Genomic DNA, 21207 nt, shown 5'->3' on the forward strand with positions numbered 1-21207 from the left:
CCGTTTGTTGTAGACCCATGAATGAGGTGTCAAACCGTGCGGCTTATTCGGGAGTGGGGTGCTATGACTTTTCTGAGGGGTGGGCGGTTAATTGCCCCAGCAGGGGGCAATTAACCACCGTTTGTCGTAGACCCATGAATGAGGTGTCAAACCGTACAGCTTATTCGGGAATGGGGTGCTATGCCTTTTCTGAGGGATGGGCGGTTAATTGCCCCAGCAGGGGGCAATTAACCACCGTTTGTTGTAGACCCATGAATGAGGTGTCAAACCGTGCGGCTTATTCGGGAGTGGGGTGCTATGACTTTTCTGAGGGGTGGGCGGTTAATTGCCCCAGCAGGGGGCAATTATCCGCCCATAGACTTAACATTGAGACCAACTTTGACTGAGTCCTGCACCGTTTTTCGTAGACCCATGAATGAGGTGTCAAACCGTGCAGCTTATTCGGGAATGGGGTGCTATGCCTTTTCTGAGGGGTGGGCGGTTAATTGCCCCAGCAGGGGGCAATTAACCACCGTTTGTCGTAGACAAGGGGTAGGGAACCTTGGCTCTCCAGCTGTGATAAAACTACAAATCCCAGCAAGCATTTTCCTTAATTAACCATGACTGTGGCTGTCAGACTCCTGCAATGCATTGTGGGACTGGTAGTTCCATAACAGCTGGAGAGCCAAGGTTCCCTACCCCTGTCGTAGACCCATGAATGAGGTGTAAAACTGTGCGGCTTATTCGGGAATGGGGTGCTATGACTTTTCTGAGGGGTGGGCAGTTAATTGCCCCAGCAGGGGGCAATTATCGACCCATAGACTTAACATTGAGACCAACTTTGACTGAGTCCCACACCGTTTGTCGTAAACCCATGAATGAGGTGTCAAACTGTGTGGCTTATTCGGGAATGGGGTGCAATGACTTTTCTGAGGGGTGGGAGGTTAATTGCCCCAGCAGGGGGCAATTAACCACCGTTTGTCATATACCCATGAATGAGGTGTCAAACTGTGCGGCTTATTCGGGAATGGGGTGCTATGCCTTTTCTGAGGGGTGGACGGGTAATTGCCCCAGCAGGGGGCAATTAACCACCGTTTGTCGTAGACCCATGAATGAGGTGTCAAACTGTGCGGCTTATTCGGGAATAGGGTGCTATGACTTTTCTGAGGGGTGGGCGGTTAATTGCCCCAGCAGGGGGCAATTATCCGCCCATAGACTTAACATTGAGACCAAGTTTGACTGAGTCCCGCACCGTTTTTCGTAGACCCATGAATGAGGTGTCAAACCGTGCGGCTTATTCGGGAATGGGGGTGCTATGCCTTTTCTGAGGGATGGGCAGTTAATTGCCCCAGCAGGGGGCAATTAACCACCGTTTGTCGTAGACCCATGAATGAGGTGTAAAACTGTGCGGCTTATTCAGGAATGGGGTGCTATGCGTTTTCTGAGGGGTGGGCGGTTAATTGCCCCAGCAGGGAGCAATTAACCACCGTTTGTCGTAGACCCATGAATGAGGTGTCAAACCGAGCGGCTTATTCGGGAATAGGGTGCTATGACTTTTGTGAGGGGTGGGCAGTTAATTGCCCCAGCAGGGGGCAATTAACCACCGTTTGTCGTAGACCCATGAATGAGGTGTCAAACCGTGTGGCTTATTCGGGAATAGGGTGCTATGCCTTTTCTGAGGGGTGGACGGGTAATTGCCCCAGCAGGGGGCAATTAACCACCGTTTGTCGTAGACCCATGAATGAGGTGTCAAACTGTGCGGCTTATTCGGGAATAGGGTGCTATGACTTTTCTGAGGGGTGGGCAGTTAATTGCCCCAGCAGGGGGCAATTAACTACCGTTTGTCATATACCTATGAATGAGGTGTCAAACTGTGCGGCTTATTCGGGAATGGGGTGCTATGACTTTTCTGAGGGGTGGGCGGTTAATTGCCCCAGCAGGGGCACGAGTTTTGCCACGGCAAGCACAACTCACATTTTCTTCAGGAAATGTACCTATCTAGTTATTATTGTTGGGGCAATTAACCGCCCACCCCCTAGAAAAGTCATATCACCCCATTCCCGAATAAGCCGCACGGTTTGACACCTCATTCATGGGTCTAGGAAAAACGGTGCGGGACTCAGTCAAAGTTGGTCTCAATGTTAAGTCTATGGGTGGATAATTGCCCCCTGCTGGGGCAATTAACCGCCCACCCCTCAGAAAAGTCATAGTACCCCACTCCCGAATAAGCCGCACAGTTTGACACCTCATTCATGGGTCTACGACAAACGGTGGTTAATTGCCCCCTGCTGGGGCAATTAACCGCCCACCCCTCAGAAAAGTCATAGCACCCCACTCCCTAATAAGCTGCATGGTTTGACACCTCATTCATGGGTCTACGACAAACTAGTTATTTGCCAAAATCCCCATCATAAGTCAATGGGGCATATTTGGGGACCTCTCTTGCCCCGGGGGTAAAACTTATACCCTTGTATTCATTCCCCCCCAGAGAATGTTGATAAATGGAGGATTCATTCCCCCCTACTATAACAGCCCCCCTAGTTATATAGGGCTTGGGGCAAGCAGCAGGCTCTAACCCTGAGTGTTTCAGTCAGTCGGTTAGGCTACACCAACTGCCAATATGCAGAAGACAAGATTACGAAGAAACATGTTACAAGTGGGAGGAGGAAGGATAGCGAAGTGGTAGAGCGCACGCCCTTACATCGCCGGGTGTGGAGTTCGATTCCTGCCCCGTTGGCTTTGGAGTTCGATTCCTACCCCGTAAGGTTTGGAGTTCGAGTCCCGCCCTGGCAGCTGAGCTTCCTTGGGTCTCAAAGCTGATGCCTTAGGTAGGGCATGTATCAGAAATGGTATCAGCATTGAGCCCCATTGATAGAGGCAGACGCACCAAGGGAATTGAACTATGAAGGACCATTGATGGCCACAGGCGCATCCTGGCCTCCTCCTTTTTGTATTTTCAAGGGCAGCTCATGATTTATGATGCCAACTATTAACCCTATTACTGCCAGCTGTTTTGGTCAAAGCGGAACTTGTATTGCCAGACAGTTTTTGAACATTTTGCACTTTCACTTTAGGGGCCTTTCCTCGGGGGGACTTTTAGTTTACTCAGGAAAACAATATATCGTTTTTTTCAGAACAACCTAAGCTTTCAAAATATGGTAGAATTTTTGTGTAATTCCAATTCTGTAACAAGATATAGGGCTTCTAAATGTCTAAAAATGCAAAAAAAATCTAATTTTCCATAATATAAACACACATACTAGAAACAAAAATTATTTTATGCACGAATATACAACTGATTTGGAAAGTCCCATGTCTCCTGAACGTGCCAATACCAAATATATATAGTTTTATGGAGATTTCTCAAAAACTCCCAGTAGTACATTACCAAATTTCCAAAGCGCTGCTCCAGAAAGCGGCATACCTTAGATTTCAAGGACAAAATTTCCACTAACAGAAGGTTTATCCCAGAAAATTGTACATTTTTGGAAAGAACAGATTCTGGGGAATACAGAATAGGCAGAACTGTCTGTCTACTCCAAACTATCAAGTCGCAATGCTTTCCTAAAGTTATTGGTTTTTATCAAAATTTGTGATTTTTTTTAAAAATTGCTTCAAAACTTCCAGTCTATAGTATCTCATCTCCTACAGGTCATAAAGTAACCAAATAAAATACCCTAAATATGAACGCCAGGGGTCCACTGAACAGTTTGATGCCCAATATGTATAGGTTTAGCTAAGTATGTGGCATGTAGGGGCCCCAATGGGAACATACCCCCATATGATGTATCATTTCAGCTCCTGCAAAATCAACACATTTACATCCTTTATGTGGGATAATGCTACAAAAAAAGTACGCTCACCCCAGAAAGCCATATATTTTTGGAAAGTACACATCCCCCCGAATCTATAATGGGTAAACATTTCTTTTTGCTCCAAAGTACCAAGCTGTAAAGCTTTCCTAAGTTTGCAGATTTGCATTTATCTCTCACAATTTCTTGATAAAGATCAGATAAAGGCAAATCACCCCAAATAGGAACACCAGAGGCCTACTGAACAGTTTGATGCCCAATATGCATAGATATACCAAAGTCTGCGGTATGTACTGACCCCGAAATGAAAATAGCGCATAAGGATTTCTCGCCTGCCACCTCAGCTTTTGCACACAGAGCCCCCTGTCAGTGTATTATGTGCCGAAACTTCCCCTAACTATACACAGACCCCCACAAAACCATATATTTTTGGAAAGTACACATTCTGACAAATCCAACAAGAGTAAAGAGTCCTTTCTACACCAAAGTACCAATCTGCAAAGCTTTCCTAAAGTTATTGGTTTTTATGACATTTCAGAAAATCGCCTAAAAATGTTGCAATTTGCCGCATTTATCTCACACAATTTCTTGCGTACAAAGGCAAGTCACCTCAAATAGGAACACCAGAGGCCTACTGAACAGTTTGATGCCCAATATGCATAGATATACCAAAGTCTGCGGTGTGTACTGACCCCAAAATGAAAATAGCGCATAAGGATTTCTCGCCTACCAACTCAGCTTTTACACACAGAGCCCCCTGACAGCGTATTATGTGCAGTAACCCCCCCTAACTATACACAGACCCCCAGGAAACCATATATTTTTGGAAAGTACACATTCTGATGAATTCAAAATAGGCAAAGTTATTTTTGTACACCAAAGTTACACCTGGCAAAGCTACACTAAAAACAGATTAGGAACACTTATACAAGGATAAAATGCGATAAAACCACAAAAATTGTGCAAATCAGTGAAACAACAAAATAAGTCACATGACAGTGTAATTAGTGGTCAGAATATCTGATCCAATAGTCACGCTGTCAAAATAAACAGTTTTTGGGTAAAAGAACTAAAAACAAAGTGGCAAAATAAAAAAAAAAACAAAAAAAACCCCAAAGTGTTTGTGTATTCATGTGTGTACATGTGTAAAAGTTTTGGTATAGTGTGTAAGTGTGTATATGAGTGTAAATAAGTGTATAAAAGTGTGAAAAATGAAAAAAAAAACTGCTAAAATGTGTGCTGTAAGTGTGTGTAAATGTATGTAAGTGTGTATAAATGTATGTAAGTGTGTGTGTAAGTGTTTAAATGAAAAAAAAAAAAAGTTCTTACCTGTCCTGAAGACCCGATCGCCTCCTCTTCAGTGGGCTGGCCGGCAGGGGGGAAGGAGGAAGCAGCAGACGCGATGCGATCGCGTCTGCTGCTTCCTGGAGGGTCCTGCGAGCGATCGTCTTGCAGGACCCTCATGACAGCCCCCCTGGCACGTTGCACAGGGGGGCTGTCATGGATAGAAGCTCTCTGCCGCCGCTGCAGAGAGCTGCGCTTAAATGCCAAGGAAGTATGGGACACGTCGTTGGCATTTAAGCCCTTTTACTGCCACGACGTATGCCATACGTCGTTGGCAGTAAAAGAGTTAAAACACTAGTGCACTTGGTGTGTCTGATGCTGCCATTCCAACCATGGAAAATGGGGGTGTTTTGTAATGTGGGTGTGGTCAGAGGGGCGTGGTCAAAAATATTGCATCACTTAGCGCGGCATATACTTTTGTCCCTCTTTTTAATTTTTAAATGTTGGGAGGTATGGTGTGGTGCAGTGTTGGGTGTCAGTGTTGCCTACAGGGCGTAAGAAACTCACTGGGTTCAGTACAGATGGGTTGTCCCAAGTTGTGGAAAGATATATTTCTTAACTATTGATAATGTCTGCTTTATTTATCATTTATACTTGTCCAAAGCTGCTGTCACTGCCTGTGGCCCTAACCTTAATAACTATAAATGAAAAACATGGCTGTAATAATCTCTTATGTATTAAAAGGGATATTGGAGGCATTCTGTGATAAAGGTACAAAGCTGCAGGCCTCGTATATTATAAGGGATAATGTACCCCCTACTGTAAATGATAAGGATATTAGAAGTCACTGAGGGGTTCTGTGCCCATATAAAGGTACAAGGCTGCAGGCTGAGTTATACAGGGAACTCTGAGCATCATTCATGTATTATAAGGTATAATGTACCCCCTACTGTAAATGATAAGGATTTTAGAAGTCACTGAGGGGTTCTGTGCCCATATAAAGCACAAGGCTGCAGGCTGAGTTATACAAATGGCCCTCTCTCAAAACCATCCTAACCACAAAAAAAAACCAGTATAAAATACAGGTACTATTTTATTATTACAGAGAAAAGGGAATCATTTAAGCATGAAATAAACCCAATAGGGCTGTTCTGCCCCCAATAAGGGGTAATTATATCTTAGTTGGGATCAATTACAGGTACTGTTTTATTATTACAGAGAAAAGAGAATCATTTAACCATGAAATAAACCCAATAGGGCTGTTCTGCCCCAATAAGGGGTAATTATATCTTAGTTGGGATCAAGTACAGGTACTGTTTTATTATTACAGAGAAAAGGGAATCATTTAACCATTAAATAAACCCAATAGGGCTGTTCTGCCCCCAATAAGGGGTAATTATATCTTAGTTGGGATCAAGTACAGGTACTGTTTTATTATTACAGAGAAAAGGGAACTTATTTATTGTCTGGGCCCATTCTTTGCAGGGATATGGGAACTCTAATAGTTAAATGATTGAGGAAAACAAAATTGCATAATGTGAAAAGAGGAGGGAAAAATGCCAAACTACAGTATTAAAAATATATGATTATGCGCCTGATATACGTTGTACCAACTGGATTTGCCCAGAAACAGCCCAGTGTGTAATTACCCACAGGAGAGACTAGTGCTCTATTTGCTTTTACCAGGGGGTAATCTTAATCACTCTTAGCACTTCCCACATTCCAGAAAAAAGATAAGACTGGAGAAGTCTGGTGTCAAAATGGACCCCCTACTGTGCATGTTAACGTTACTTTCCAGGCACCACCTGCTGTCTAAAAATAGAATAACAGCCTAAGAAGGCTTTTTTTCCCCTGACACAGCAGGGAGATGGCACGAGATAACACAACAGGATAGCCTGTGTTATCTTGTAACTAGTTAAGTTTTTGGAAAACCTGCGCTTCATCTGTATCTTGCTACCCTCCCATTGTTCTGCTGGTCGGCTGCTGGGGGGGGGGGTGATATCACTCCAACTTGCAGTGCAGCAGTAAAGTCTATGTCTAGCTCCATGTCAAGAAATGAAGACCACCTGAAAGGAATTGACCATTCTATAACACTGTAAATGTTAACTTAAAGCAAACCAGCAACTTGAACAACCCATTTAAGCACACTTGAAAAAAAAATAACAATGCAATTCAATTAGTCTGTTCTGCTATATTTAAGTAGTGGCATTTCTCATTTTCTCAGCTGTATTTGCAATTTGTCAATTGGCTTAAAAAACAAACTACATACATACAAAAAAATAAAGGCTTAAATTAAAGGCTACTCAGTAAATAATGGTTTGTAAGGTTAAAGAACAACCTGGAGAACTTGACATGTAAGCAAGAAGTGATGCACCACTCTTCCTTTTAGTAACTGTTGTATGTTAAACATCTGATGTGGGTGGTTATCTCTGATAAAAAGCTCCAATGCAGCCAAAAGGTTTTTCCAAACCCCTGTCTAAAGAACAAGAGAAACCAGAACTTGAATTAGTTTTTATGTCTTTCTGTGTATTGCTGTAAACACACACATTTTAACTTTGAATAATAATACATAAGACTTCTGTTTTTACACCTAACCCACCAGTGATTAAGATGTATTAAGCCATATTTTTGCCTATAGTATCAGTTTGCAGCATTACTTGCATTAAAGTCGTATATAGGAGTGGCGGAACATTATAATAAAGGGAAGGAGCAACAGGAGTCACAAGGTGCTCCCTATACTTAATGTTTTTCATGCCAAGTGAAACACAAGTTTACTGCACACTGGTGCACGCATGCATCTTGTGTTGGTACAGGAGCCACCACAGGTGCAGGTTTCTCATAGACATTTATTTTTGCAACCCTTACATACGTGAAAGGTGTAAATTAAATAATGTGTGGCTATAAGGAAGATGCCACAAAACAGATCTTCAGACTTCAGTACATTCTGTTTTCATAAAAAGCTGCAAAACGACAAACAAAATTAATGTATGATGAGTGCATTTCACATGTTGAAAATGTTTTCATCCTATTAGGTTGGGTCACTTAGGCTGTTTAATTGTGGCATTTAAACTCGGTGACAAAGAATAGCTGACAAATTTGTATTAGGCCCCAACAGGGTGCTACCACTCTGCAGTGACAGGAGTGTGTTTAGAGACAACCCCTGGTAAGCTTTGCAGCAAAAAATTAATCACCACAACATTTTGTATTTATTGTGGAAAGCTCAACTCCTTATCTGTATTGCCCACTATTGCCAGGCATGCATATGAAAATATTGTATAAACGATTTGATGCATCATGTTGCAGGCATACCTGGAATGTCATTAGTGAGGGTGTGTGTACTCTCAACACATATCCTGATAAACCCTTAGGCAGCAAATACATTGCCCATATATGTTGCAGTTTTGGTCCTCACTAAAGCAAGCTACAGCAAACAAAGCTTAATTGGTAACTAAGTTGCCCATGTTGCATTAATATTTGATGTTTACTTGTTGGGAAATTATTTGTTTTGGGCTACTGTTTCTGGTCATATGTATGCAAGTTATGATGATGACTCTACAGTGTGAGTTGATTACTCTTAATATTTGGGTCCCATTTTGCAGCTTAAATGATTCATAAGAAAGACTTCTTATGCAAATGGACTCCTTACATTAATTCATCCTGAAAAAAGATTAAGAATTGTTTCAGAATATGACAAAATTTCATGTCTAAAGCACTGGCACCATATTTTGGCTCCCAGAAATATTAACTAGTACCAATATCCTATGCAGATATGGGATTCAGGTTAGTTCGGTTATCTGGCTCAAGTGTCTGCAGAGGATGCAGTATTTTTACTAAATCTCAAAACTGGATTAGTTACATCAGAAAGATGTTTGGTTTTGATTATGCTGATCTGAAAGCCCCTGATAGTATGATCACCCTCATGCTAAGAATCCCTTAAACAAACATGCAAATCTTCTTCTACATAAATCTCCAAATCTACTGGTAGGACTAGTTGAGGTTAATAATTTTTAAAGGAGACATTTCATATCACCTTCATATTCAGTTATATGATTCATCTTTCTTCAATCTATGTAATCTTGCAGAAAAAAAACGATTTGAATGCATTTTACCTGCTAAAATCGTTTTTATATCAGAGCTGCAGAGAGATCTTCACTCCTCTGAAGCTAAACTGAAATGAGAGATGGGAGTGTCTCTTCATTCTCCCACAGGAAATGGTCACAGCACTGACTGACAGGCTGAACTCTGCTGTAGCAGGGAAAACCCCTCCCACCTCCCTGCCTGTGTATCTGTTACCAGTCTGCACATAGCTGTCCTGTGCTGCTGCCTGATCTTTACAAGTTGCAGGGAGTTGTTGCAGGAGAAAATACCAAAAAACAGCCAGTTTAGGTGTCAAAGTACAAGTTGCAGGGAGTTGTTGCAGGGGAAAATACCAAAAAACAGCCAGTTTAGGTATCAAAGTACAAGTTGCAGGGAGTTGTTGCAGGAGAAAATACCAAAAAACAGCCAGTTTAGGTATCAAAGTACAAGTTGCAGGGAGTTGTTGCAGGGGAAAATACCAAAAAACGGCCAGTTTAGGTATCAAAGTACAAGTTGCAGGGAGTTGTTGCAGGAGAAAATACCAAAAAACAGCCAGTTTAGGTGTCAAAGTACAAGTTGCAGGGAGTTGTTGCAGGGGAAAATACCAAAAAACAGCCAGTTTAGGTGTCAAAGTACAAGTTGCAGGGAGTTGTTGCAGGGGAAAATACCAAAAAACAGCCAGTTTAGGTGTCAAAGTACAAGTTGCAGGGAGTTGTTGCAGGGGAAAAAACCAAAAAACGGCCAGTTTAGGTGTCAAAGTACAAGTTGCAGGGAGTTGTTGCAGGAGAAAATACCAAAAAACAGCCAGTTTAGGTGTCAAAGTACAAGTTGCAGGGAGTTGTTGCAGGGGAAAATACCAAAAAACGGCCAGTTTAGGTATCAAAGTACAAGTTGCAGGGAGTTGTTGCAGGAGAAAATACCAAAAAACGGCCAGTTTAGGTGTCAAAGTACAAGTTGCAGGGAGTTGTTGCAGGGGAAAATACCAAAAAACGGCCAGTTTAGGTGTCAAAGTACAAGTTGCAGGGAGTTGTTGCAGGAGAAAATACAAAAAAAAACCCAGTTTAGGTGTCAAAGTACAAGTTGCAGGGAGTTGTTGCAGGAGAAAATACAAAAAAAACCCCAGTTTAGGTGTCAAAGTACAAGTTGCAGGGAGTTGTTGCAGGAGAAAATACCAAAAAAACCCAGTTTAGGTATCAAAGTACAAGTTGCAGGGAGTTGTTGCAGGAGAAAATACCAAAAAACAGCCAGTTTAGGTATCAAAGTACAAGTTGCAGGGAGTTGTTGCAGGAGAAAATACCAAAAAACAGCCAGTTTAGGTATCAAAGTACAAGTTGCAGGGAGTTGTTGCAGGGGAAAATACCAAAAAACGGCCAGTTTAGGTGTCAAAGTACAAGTTGCAGGGAGTTGTTGCAGGGGAAAATAACAAAAAAATGGCCAGTTTAGGTGTCAAAGTACAAGTTGCAGGGAGTTGTTGCAGGGGAAAATACCAAAAAACGGCCAGTTTAGGTATCAAAGTACAAGTTGCAGGGAGTTGTTGCAGGAGAAAATACCAAAAAACGGCCAGTTTAGGTGTCAAAGTACAAGTTGCAGGGAGTTGTTGCAGGAGAAAATACAAAAAAAAACCCAGTTTAGGTGTCAAAGTACAAGTTGCAGGGAGTTGTTGCAGGAGAAAATACAAAAAAAACCCCAGTTTAGGTATCAAAGTACAAGTTGCAGGGAGTTGTTGCAGGGGAAAATACCAAAAAAACCCAGTTTAGGTATCAAAGTACAAGTTGCAGGGAGTTGTTGCAGGAGAAAATACAAAAAAAACCCAGTTTAGGTATCAAAGTACAAGTTGCAGGGAGTTGTTGCAGGAGAAAATACAAAAAAAAAACCCAGTTTAGGTATCAAAGTACAAGTTGCAGGGAGTTGTTGCAGGAGAAAATACAAAAAAAACCCAGTTTAGGTATCAAAGTACAAGTTGCAGGGAGTTGTTGCAGGAGAAAATACAAAAAAAACCCAGTTTAGGTATCAAAGTACAAGTTGCAGGGAGTTGTTGCAGGAGAAAATACAAAAAAAACCCAGTTTAGGTATCAAAGTACAAGTTGCAGGGAGTTGTTGCAGGGGAAAATACCAAAAAAACCCCAGTTTAGGTGTCAAAGTACAAGTTGCAGGGAGTTGTTGCAGGAGAAAATACAAAAAAAAACCCAGTTTAGGTGTCAAAGTATAAGTTGCAGGGAGTTGTTGCAGGAGAAAATACAAAAAAACCCCAGTTTAGGTGTCAAAGTACAAGTTGCAGGGAGTTGTTGCAGGAGAAAATACAAAAAAAACCCCAGTTTAGGTATCAAAGTACAAGTTGCAGGGAGTTGTTGCAGGATAAAATACAAAAAAAACCCAGTTTAGGTGTCAAAGTACAAGTTGCAGGGAGTTGTTGCAGGAGAAAATACAAAAAAAAAACAGTTTAGGTGTCAAAGTACAAGTTGCAGGGAGTTGTTGCAGGAGAAAATACAAAAAAAAAAACAGTTTAGGTATCAAAGTACAAGTTGCAGGGAGTTGCATGTAAAAACAAACACATTTCTTTTCATTAGGTACAGTCTATAGAATAGACTCCTTTAGTATGAAAAACGTTTTTTTTGGCAAAATATTATTTTTCAATAAAGAGATTTAAGAGGCTTACTTACAAGGATCGAGTCACAGATGCTGCCAGCCAAGTGAACAGCTTTTCAGGAGGGCTGGGCGGGGCTGGGAGCAGAACAAGAGAGAAGGACCCCAGCGTGACTGACGTGGGCGGGGAAATGACATCACCAAAGTCCCCGCCCACATCTCACGCCCACTCCTCTCTCATTGGCTGCAGCGTGTCTATGGGAAAGAAGCTAGGGCCGGCGGCCCGAGCTGAAGATAGAGACATGCTTCTGGCAGGAAGCCCTGTGGATGGGAGGGGCTGCAGTGTTTCAGCAGGGATTTAACAGCCTTCTTGAAGAGTAAGTAGAAAATAAACTTTATTGTATTCAATTTTTCTGTGTTAGCTGCTTTTTAAGATAAAGTGAAAATTTATTGTATATGTCTCCTTTAAATGTTATTGCATAAAAGTTATATCCATATAAACAAAGTAAAAGTAAATACCTCTGCCTTTGACCAGATCTTCCAATCTAGCAGCAGATGTTCTAATAACCTGACATCCTGTATGACAGCAATGGAATCTACATTGAGGTTTATTTGTCCAGACTCACACATATTAAGCATTTGCTCTCCAGTACATCCCTCGAGAAGAGTCTAAAAAAGTGAAATAATTAAACAACCATAAAACAATGTAAATATAAAATAACTAAAAACTATATTTTAAGCTAAGCAATGACTTCCTGTTGAAGTAATACTGATAAGTTAGCATCAAGTTTCTAACTAATGCAGAAGTGATATGCCTAGGACCTGATATCCTAAGTTTGAACAAAGCTGCTTTATTTATTGTGCTAGAACAGCACAGGATTACACAGGAACACAACATTCCAGAGGGAGCTTCTAAACGCAGTTAAGTCTACATTTTTGTGCTGCTCTAGTTATGAAAATATAGCGATTTTGTAATCTACTAGATAGCAATTCAGAATTAGTTAGAGATCTTTACTGGTTTAAGTCTGACATTACAAAATGTATGGTTTTACTCACCTTTAAAACATGAAACCCAACAATGCATTTTGGTCTTATTAGCACTTGATGAATCATTGAGTAAACATCACAATTTTTACTCTCTAGAATTCTCTGTTGGTTGCACTTTGTCAAAGTCAAAAGTATGCGTAATCCTAAGGACTGGGTCTCTTCCAAACTGCTGATCTCTACCATCTAAAGCAACAGATGAAAGATAATTCAGTATATCATAAAACAATACTGGGGGAATGTAATATATGTCGGTAACGAAAAAAAGGGTAGCATTGGGCAAAAAATGTCTCTTTGCAACAAATTTTGAATTTGTGCGACAAAAAAATGTACTGTTTGCCAACCCATTGCATTTCCTGCGATGGTAGGTATGCGATTGCATATTTTTTCGTTTGCACAAGTGTGTATGTAAAACAACTTCTTCACTAATTTTGCTTTAAAGAAGGAAAGTCATTTTGGCATTTTACTGCCAATAGATTTGCTACATTAATGCCACCTAGAACACTACATTTATTCAGCAGAAAACACTACCATGCCTAAGTAAAGAGCCCTAGAAGCTTTCTCTGTTTGTTTAAGATTGCAGCACCAGGCACCAGCCCGGGATACAAGGTAAACGATTAAAGTCACTTGGGGGTGCCTAACATTTTGGCACCTCCAAGTGACTTAGGCTTTCCTTCTCCTTTAAGTAACTTCTTGCTTGCAGCTCTAGCCGTTGGTAGCTCAGATGACAGATTCCTAAGGGTGGGGGGAGTGAGTTTTATGAATTCTTATGGGAGGGGGGAGCAGGAGAGGGGAGAGACCTGCACAGACTCTTACCCCCCCCCCCCAAATGAATGATTTTTTTGAGAGAGGAATTCAGATACCCAAGGACATGTTTACAAAAAAGGGGACAAAAAATCATGTGCAAAACTATAAGTTCCATGCAGGATGCTGCCGCTTTGCAGAGCGATTTGAAAAAATTGGAAAACTGGGCAGCAAACTGGAAAATGAGGTTCAATGTTGATAAGTGCAAAGTTATGCACTTTGGTAGAAATAATATAAACGTGAACTATCTACTGAATGCTAGTGTGTTGGGGGTATCCTTAATGGAGAAGGATCTAGGGGTTTTTGTAGATAACAAGTTGTCTAATTCCAGGCAGTGTCATTCTGTGGCTACTAAAGCAAATAAAGGGCTGTCTTGTATAAAAAAGGGCATTGACTCAAGGGATGAGAACATAATTTTGCCTCTTTATAGGTCCTTGGTAAGGCCTCACCTTGAGTATGCAGTGCAGTTTTGGGCTCCAGTCCTTAAGAAGATTATTAATGAGCTGGAGAGAGTGCAGAGACGTGCAACTAAACTGGTAAAGGGGATGGAAGATTTAAACTATGAGGTTAGACTGTCGAGGTTGGGGTTGTTTTCTCTGGAAAAGAGGCACTTGCGAGGGGACATGATTACTCTGTACAAGTACATTAGAGGGGATTATAGGCAGATAGGGGGTGTTCTTTTTTCCCATAAAAACAATCAACGCACCAGAGGTCACCCCTTTAGATTAGAGGAACGGAGCTTCCATTTGAAGCAGTGTAGGTGGTTTTTCACGGTGAGGGCAATGAGGTTGTGGAATGCCCTTCCTAGAGATGTGGTAATGGCAGATTCTGTTAATGCCTTTAAGAGGGGCCTGGATGAGTTCTTGAACAATCAGAATATCCAAGGATATTGTGATACTAATATCTACAGTTAGTATTAGTGGTTGTAATATAGTTTATGTATGTGAGTGTATAGATTGGTAGGTGTGGGTTGTGTGTGCTGGGTTTACTTGGATGGGTTGAACTTGATGGACTCTGGTGTTTTTTCAACCCTATGTAACTATAAAGCGCAAATGAAACGCTCAATTAAATAAAAGTCTTATATAAAAATATTACAAATATTACATTCATTCCTATAGGATTTTTAAGACCATATTTATCAATAGGTAATATTTATCAATGGGTAATAGTGTTCACCATTTGATAAATTTGCCTCTAAATATCTCACTGGAAAGAAAGAGCTCTATTTTCACACTTTGATAAATCTGCCCCATAGTGAGCTTCAGGTACTGAACTAGAGTCCTGTCTTGCATGTACAGGGCATATCTATATATATTATAAATGTATAATATTATATATGAATTTACAAAGCCAAAAGAGTAAGATGGCAAAAATGTTACTATGTGCACCTGTAGGGTAATGTGTTGTTACATTCTAATTAGTTAAACTAGATATAAAGGAACCCGATTTAAAAACAGTTATTTTAAAGAAAATAAAGTATTTATAAAAAGTAGTTTTAAAATCTTTGTTAAAATGTTTTTAACGCCAAAGCAAATGCTTCAGCAATACCAATTACTACCAGGTTCTTTTTTTTATCTACGTTTATTCAGATCCGTTATTATCAAGGCAGACTGACCAGTAAGGGTGAATGCAAATTACATCATGAATATGGCGTGTATGCCATAATATACCAAATAAAGATATAAAAGCTCTGCAATGATAGCATAAAAACACTCACAATATCCTCTCATTACCATCTACGATAGTTTGTCAGGAAATTTTGTCTACAAATATGATTGCACGTGTTTTCAGGACAGGATTGCTTGTATTGTTTATTTCAAATGGTTGCCATAAAAGGCAAGATAAGTTGCAACTTTGGGTGCTTGATACTGCATTTTTTTTTATCAAGGAAATAATCCAGAATGCAGAATTCCCAAAATTGCCACAAGTAGTTTTAAAAAGCTAAGGTTACAGTTAATTTAAATAGACTACACAAAAGAGAAGCTTAGAAAAAAGTAAGGTTTGGAAAGCAAAATAACCATTTATTGCTTTAAGAAGAAAAAGTGTTGCATAAACTATTACCCTTGCAAAGAGAAAGACAAATGCTCCAATGCCTCCAATTTCATGTAAAATGCTTTGAATGTTTTTCAGGTCAAATGGCTGTATCGTCTTTAAAGCTTGAGAATCCAATATGTTACTAGTTACATCTTTTGTGCTAAATGGCCTCTGTGAAGGTGCAGTCTTTATACTTCCTTTCATCCTAATGACTGGCTCATAGATGGTATACTGAGATGGACAACATACATCATAGGCAACAGCCAGATTTTCCTGAGAAAACATAATGTGATTTTTATGTAATATTTGATTTATCTCACAAGACATCAACATAAATTACAATTATATGTTAAAACGTCCAGTCATGCATCATGTCCCTTTCTGATATTTCTTGCTCTGATGAGAGGCTAGCTAAAAAGTACAGAGATTGCATAGATATTATCATTTGTGGGCAGAAGGTTTGCTGGTGTGTGAGGTCCTTAACACACATCACATTCAGTGGTGTGACTCCAGCCACACAGAGCCCTTCAGCTCACTACTCTAATTTCTGCTCAACCTATCGACAGCCTATGACACTGTTGATCATTCCTTCTTGCTCTAATTCTGTACTTACTGGGGATCCAAGAAACTGTACTATCATGGATGTTTCCCTATCTTTATAATTGATTCTTCAGTGTCTCCCATACCACCTCCAACTCCTCAACCCGCACTCACAGTCAGGGTACCTCTAGGATCTATTCTTGGACACCTCCTATCCTACAACACTGTTCATGGCAAGCTGATCAGCTTCTTTGGGGTTTTGGTATCATTTATATGCTGATGATACTCAAATCTACCTCTCTTATTCAGACCTGCCCTTATTTTAGCTTGTGTTACAGACTGCATTATGGACATCTTGATGTCTAAAATTCAACAGAAACAAAACAAAACTGGTCATCTTCCCACCTTCTACTTCTGTTACTGACATCACTATCAGGGTGGAAAACAACCATATACCACAGTTCCCTATTTCCACTGCTTAGGACTCACTTTTTGACTCTGCCTTCTTATTCAAATAAAAAATTCATGCCACTTTTACTTTTAGAACATTACTCACATTCCACCCTTTCTCGCACAGCCGACAGCCAAACGCTAACAGTTGCGATACAGTTGTATCCCATATACACTACTGTAACTCACTGTTCTGTGGACTCTTCCTGTTTAAACTGACCTCACGTCAATGCATCATGAACACTGCTGCCCAAATCATGTGTCTCTCTGCACTATACTATTAGACACTACAGAGCCTACAGGTTTTTAAAAAAAATTGCTTCAGACCATTTAATTCAAGCATGTAACGAAGCCCTCAACAACTTGACCACTGACCTAACACCTTTACTCTTAGCTCGTACACACTAACTACTAAATAATATATAGTGGCACTTTTTACCAAATAGGTTTACTAACTTTGTGTCTCAATTAGGTACAACTAAATACAAGAAGACTAAGTGGTATAACCAGTGAGTGCATACAACCAGGCAGTGAAGTCCCCTAGGGTGTGTTCTAGTTGTGTGCACTTCCTTATTAGTTTCCCTCAAAGGGGATGAAAAGGCATCCTAGTAATTTAAGGGATTCTGTAAAAATTGTAAAGTAGAAGTGATTACACATGGCATGATGTCACTTTTAGAAGCCATGTATACTTGTTTCCAATTTGCTTCTCTCTCTACTATCCTTTTAAATAGTCTTGATTTTTTAAAAATTGGTTTTACAATTATTTGCCTTTCTATTCTTCCTCTTTCTGGCCTATAACTGAAAATGCTTTTTGGTTGTAGGAGTCACTGACCCTGGTAACATGGACTCATCTTACAGTCTGACTTTATAACTGTTACACAGCATTTTTGTAGCCCAGACCATTTTCTACAATCCTTAACATGCCAAGTATGCTTGTTTATTACTTACAATGAGAGGGCCTTTATCAATTTCTTTATTGTTCATTAGAAGATCTTTTAATTCTTCATTCTTTAGAATTTCCTTAGATATATACTTGGAATGGTCTACCACAGTTTTTCCATATTTACAAGGCATTAAAGAGGTAAAATCTGGACCTCGACAGTATAAATCAAATGCTTCTGCTGCACCGATTCTTGCACCTATGCATGAAGAAAAATATGAGAATATAAAATGCTAACTAAACTAAACTTCCTGTCTGGGTGTACATAAAATTATACATGCACAAAAAGAAATAATTTTCCTTTTCCCAATTAACTTGGCATCGAAACCTACCCTTAGCCATTTGCTAATTTGCAGTAGAAAAGAACATTAAAGGAGAAGGAAAGGCTAATAAAGAGTTAATCTCAGGCTGCAGGCATACCTTCAGTTCTCTCAATAGTGCCCTTAAGTCTCCCCATATTTCTCCCGTTCAGATGATCAGAAGCCAAATAGGAAGAAAACACGCTGAGCTGTGTAAAGGAAGTTCCCATAATGCCTCACTCCTGCACAGACACCCAGACCAAGTGAACATGCTCAGTTAGTAAGACTATGGGGCTGATTTACTAATCCACATATCCGAATCCCGAATGGGAAAAAAACGGAATTGGAAACGACTTTTTCATATTTTTTTACGATTTTTTCATCACCGTCGCAACTTTTTCGTAGCCGTTACAACTTATGCGAATTGTCGCAACTTTTTCATAGCCATTACGACTTTCGTGAATTGTCGCGACTTTTGCATAGCCATTACAAATTTTGTGAATTGTTGCGACTTTTTCATAGCCATTATGCCTTTCGTGAATTGTCGCAACTTTTTCATAGCCATTATGACTTTCGTGAATTGTCGCGACTTTTGTATAGTCATTACGACTTTCGCGAATTGTCGCGACTTTTTTGTATTGAGCGCTCGAAAAATTTGCGATAATTTGCAAAATACCGATCATTATGAAAAAACGCATTTGGACGCTTTTCGGACGTTCGTGGATTAGTAAATGTGCCCCTATCAGTCAGCTTCCTGCTGATTGGCTCAGATCTACATTCCTGAGGGTGGAGTGAGCTCTTAGCATTCTTGGGGGGGGGGGGGGAGAAGGAAAGAGCAGAGAGCAGGGAGCTGCGTGTCTCTGGCAGAGGAAAACAGACACAACTAATCGTTTAACAGGGAACTCAGTGCAGCATTTCTGTGAGTGCTTATGGCTGTATTTACATAGACCTTTCTGATAAAGCTTACTTAAACCTTTCTTTCTCCTTTAATAACCCTACACTGCTGTCAATGCCAGGATTGTGGTGGAAAAAAGGAACCATTTACCTCCCCAAAATGCGCCATATTTTTTTTAGTACTTTTTTTTCAGTTTTTATAAATTTAACAGCTCAAGAAAGGCACCAGATTGCTGATTTTCTATAGTTACAATTTAATTTATTAACTGATCCATTGCTAAGCAGTGTCTTCAGTCTGTACTAAAGCTTTACTAAAGTATGACACAAGTTTGCTGTCCTGGCTTGCACAGAGAGGCAGAAAAACTAATCTATTTTTAAAATCTACATTTCAGAAAAAATGCTTTTTAAAGCCTAAATTTCAGAAAAAAATACCAAGACATAAAATGAAATTGAAAAAAAAAAAAAAAATTATTTGTGGTATAGCCCTCTAATATAATACATTTTTTTGAAGGTGAACTGCCCCTTCAAATACACTAAAGGCCACTTAAGCCATGGGCCAGCAGTTAGTTGCATGTAAGATATCATGTAATTATGTGAGAATGCTTTCTTGAACATTTTTGCATGATTATGTGATTTAAGTGTTTTACTTGCAGCGATTCATTGTTGGTGGGATAATGTTGCCCAGAGCTTGCCTCCCTCTGAGAGAACTGGGGAAGGCAGGTCGGCTTGGGTTATTAGGTCTCTTTTTAAACTGGGTTTGGTCTGGGTTGATATGGTTTAGATTATGGTAGTGTGACCACTCACCAGAAAATTATCAGCACCTGCTAAAAATAACCATCACGCCCAAGCTGCAGATACTGTTTATATTAACATTGTGGGGACATTAACAGATTAAGGCAGTCAAAGTTTTTTTGGTATCTGCAGTGACACAGCTGGAGGTGCTCATAAGGGCAATGACAAACCAGGATATGAATCTCCTTCAAATGCTTTCCCAAATAATTAATAATGTAAATCATCGATGGGAAAGGATAGATGTCGCTTTGACTTTTGTGAAGTAGCCCAAAGTTGCCCCTCAAGGAAACTTTGGGCTATTTTGCAAAGCTAATGTAACAATGCATGTTTTCCCATTGGCATTAATATAAATCTCCAGTGTAAAAACATTTTAAGGAGATTAGTCATCCGCGGTAGAGAAGATTTATCGCAAATGACTAATCACCTGGTGTGTCATTGCCCTAATTTACCTCCTGTAGAATTGTTTTAGAAGGTTTTTTTATTTTTACTTTTATTTTAAAATTAAATTAAGTTTATAGACTACAATTTAATTAAATGAGTAAATTCTAACCATTAGTGTATTATTACTAGTTGTTATAAATTATCATCTTATAATTGTGAAGTGCAATATAACTATATGGCATAAAAAGTGCATCCTATTAATTAATGTTGCAATAAATAACCATGCATCTCAATTTTTATTAAAGTTCAAAAACATACTGTAAAGTATACAAAATTATGTTTTTTTTTAATCTTACCATTAAAAAGAAGTAAATTCCCCAAATACAATCTTCCTGGCAAATGAAAACTCTCTTCTTGTGTTGATGTGCAATGGCCAATCATACAGTAGGTTTTGTTGCTGTCTGATGATAAACTTGCTTTTCGTGGCTGAGAATATTCCACTGAAATCTCTTGCTTCCTGTTTTTTTTTGTTTTTTTTTTAATTCAAAATACACAAATTGTGTAAAATAAGAGGTTATGGATATGTTCATACAGTTCAATAAAGAGTAAATATTTTAAGTAAATTGCATTAGGCCAGACAGAATAATTTCCTTTTTGTTTGAAGACTACAGACTGTGGCTAAAATGCTAATACAGGTATGGAACCTATTATCCAAGAACTTTCTTGATAATGGGTTTCTGGATAATGGATCCCATACCTGTAGTAGCTTCCTGAGGCCTGGAGTGTTACTTAAGAAACCAGCATAATTTTTTTAATCATACAAATATTTCATTTTATAGATGTTTAATTTGACCCAAATCTCCAATTACACAGACCCCAAATTTAAAATAAAATCCCTGCAGAGCAGCAAAGCATTGGTTATATGAAATAAGTCTTTGTACAGAGAACAATAGTTCAGTTAGTTCAATAGTCCAGTAATAGCCAATTTACAAACCAAAACATATGCAATTCAGATGACCACACAAGTCATGTTTAATAGACTGTTACAAACTAATCAGAATGAACAGAATTATACAGGCTGGATTTGTAATGACTGAGGGCAAAGTATAACCTTTACATTTATTGGTCAAAGCTATTAACATTAAAATCTAAAAATAGACATTTCCGCTTCTAGTATATTTATGTAACAAAATGCTGTTTAACTCATTAGTGATGCATCGCTGAATTAAGTATTAGAAATGCTCATGCTGTGACTGCTAAAAAAGATCATTACAAACCATTAGCTGCAATGCCA

General features: G+C 39.6%; 1 protein-coding gene across 2 annotated transcripts in view; it reads right to left on the reverse strand.

Annotated features, from left to right (window-relative positions):
• The window catches only part of lyst (lysosomal trafficking regulator), a 154070-nt gene that overhangs the window by 67212 nt on the left and 65651 nt on the right, over positions 1 to 21207 (reverse strand). For both annotated transcript variants that reach the window (XM_031902458.1, XM_002935831.5), the window contains exons 14-19: positions 20270 to 20430; positions 17556 to 17746; positions 15645 to 15890; positions 12792 to 12965; positions 12255 to 12404; positions 7414 to 7551 (exon numbers count right to left, since the gene is read on the reverse strand). In XM_031902458.1, coding sequence (XP_031758318.1) covers positions 7414 to 7551; positions 12255 to 12404; positions 12792 to 12965; positions 15645 to 15890; positions 17556 to 17746; positions 20270 to 20430 — 1060 coding nt within the window. The remainder of the gene's footprint in view (positions 1 to 7413; positions 7552 to 12254; positions 12405 to 12791; positions 12966 to 15644; positions 15891 to 17555; positions 17747 to 20269; positions 20431 to 21207) is intronic.

This window comes from Xenopus tropicalis, chromosome 5 (assembly GCF_000004195.4).
Source record: "Xenopus tropicalis strain Nigerian chromosome 5, UCB_Xtro_10.0, whole genome shotgun sequence".
Classification (NCBI taxonomy): Eukaryota; Metazoa; Chordata; class Amphibia; order Anura; family Pipidae; genus Xenopus; species Xenopus tropicalis.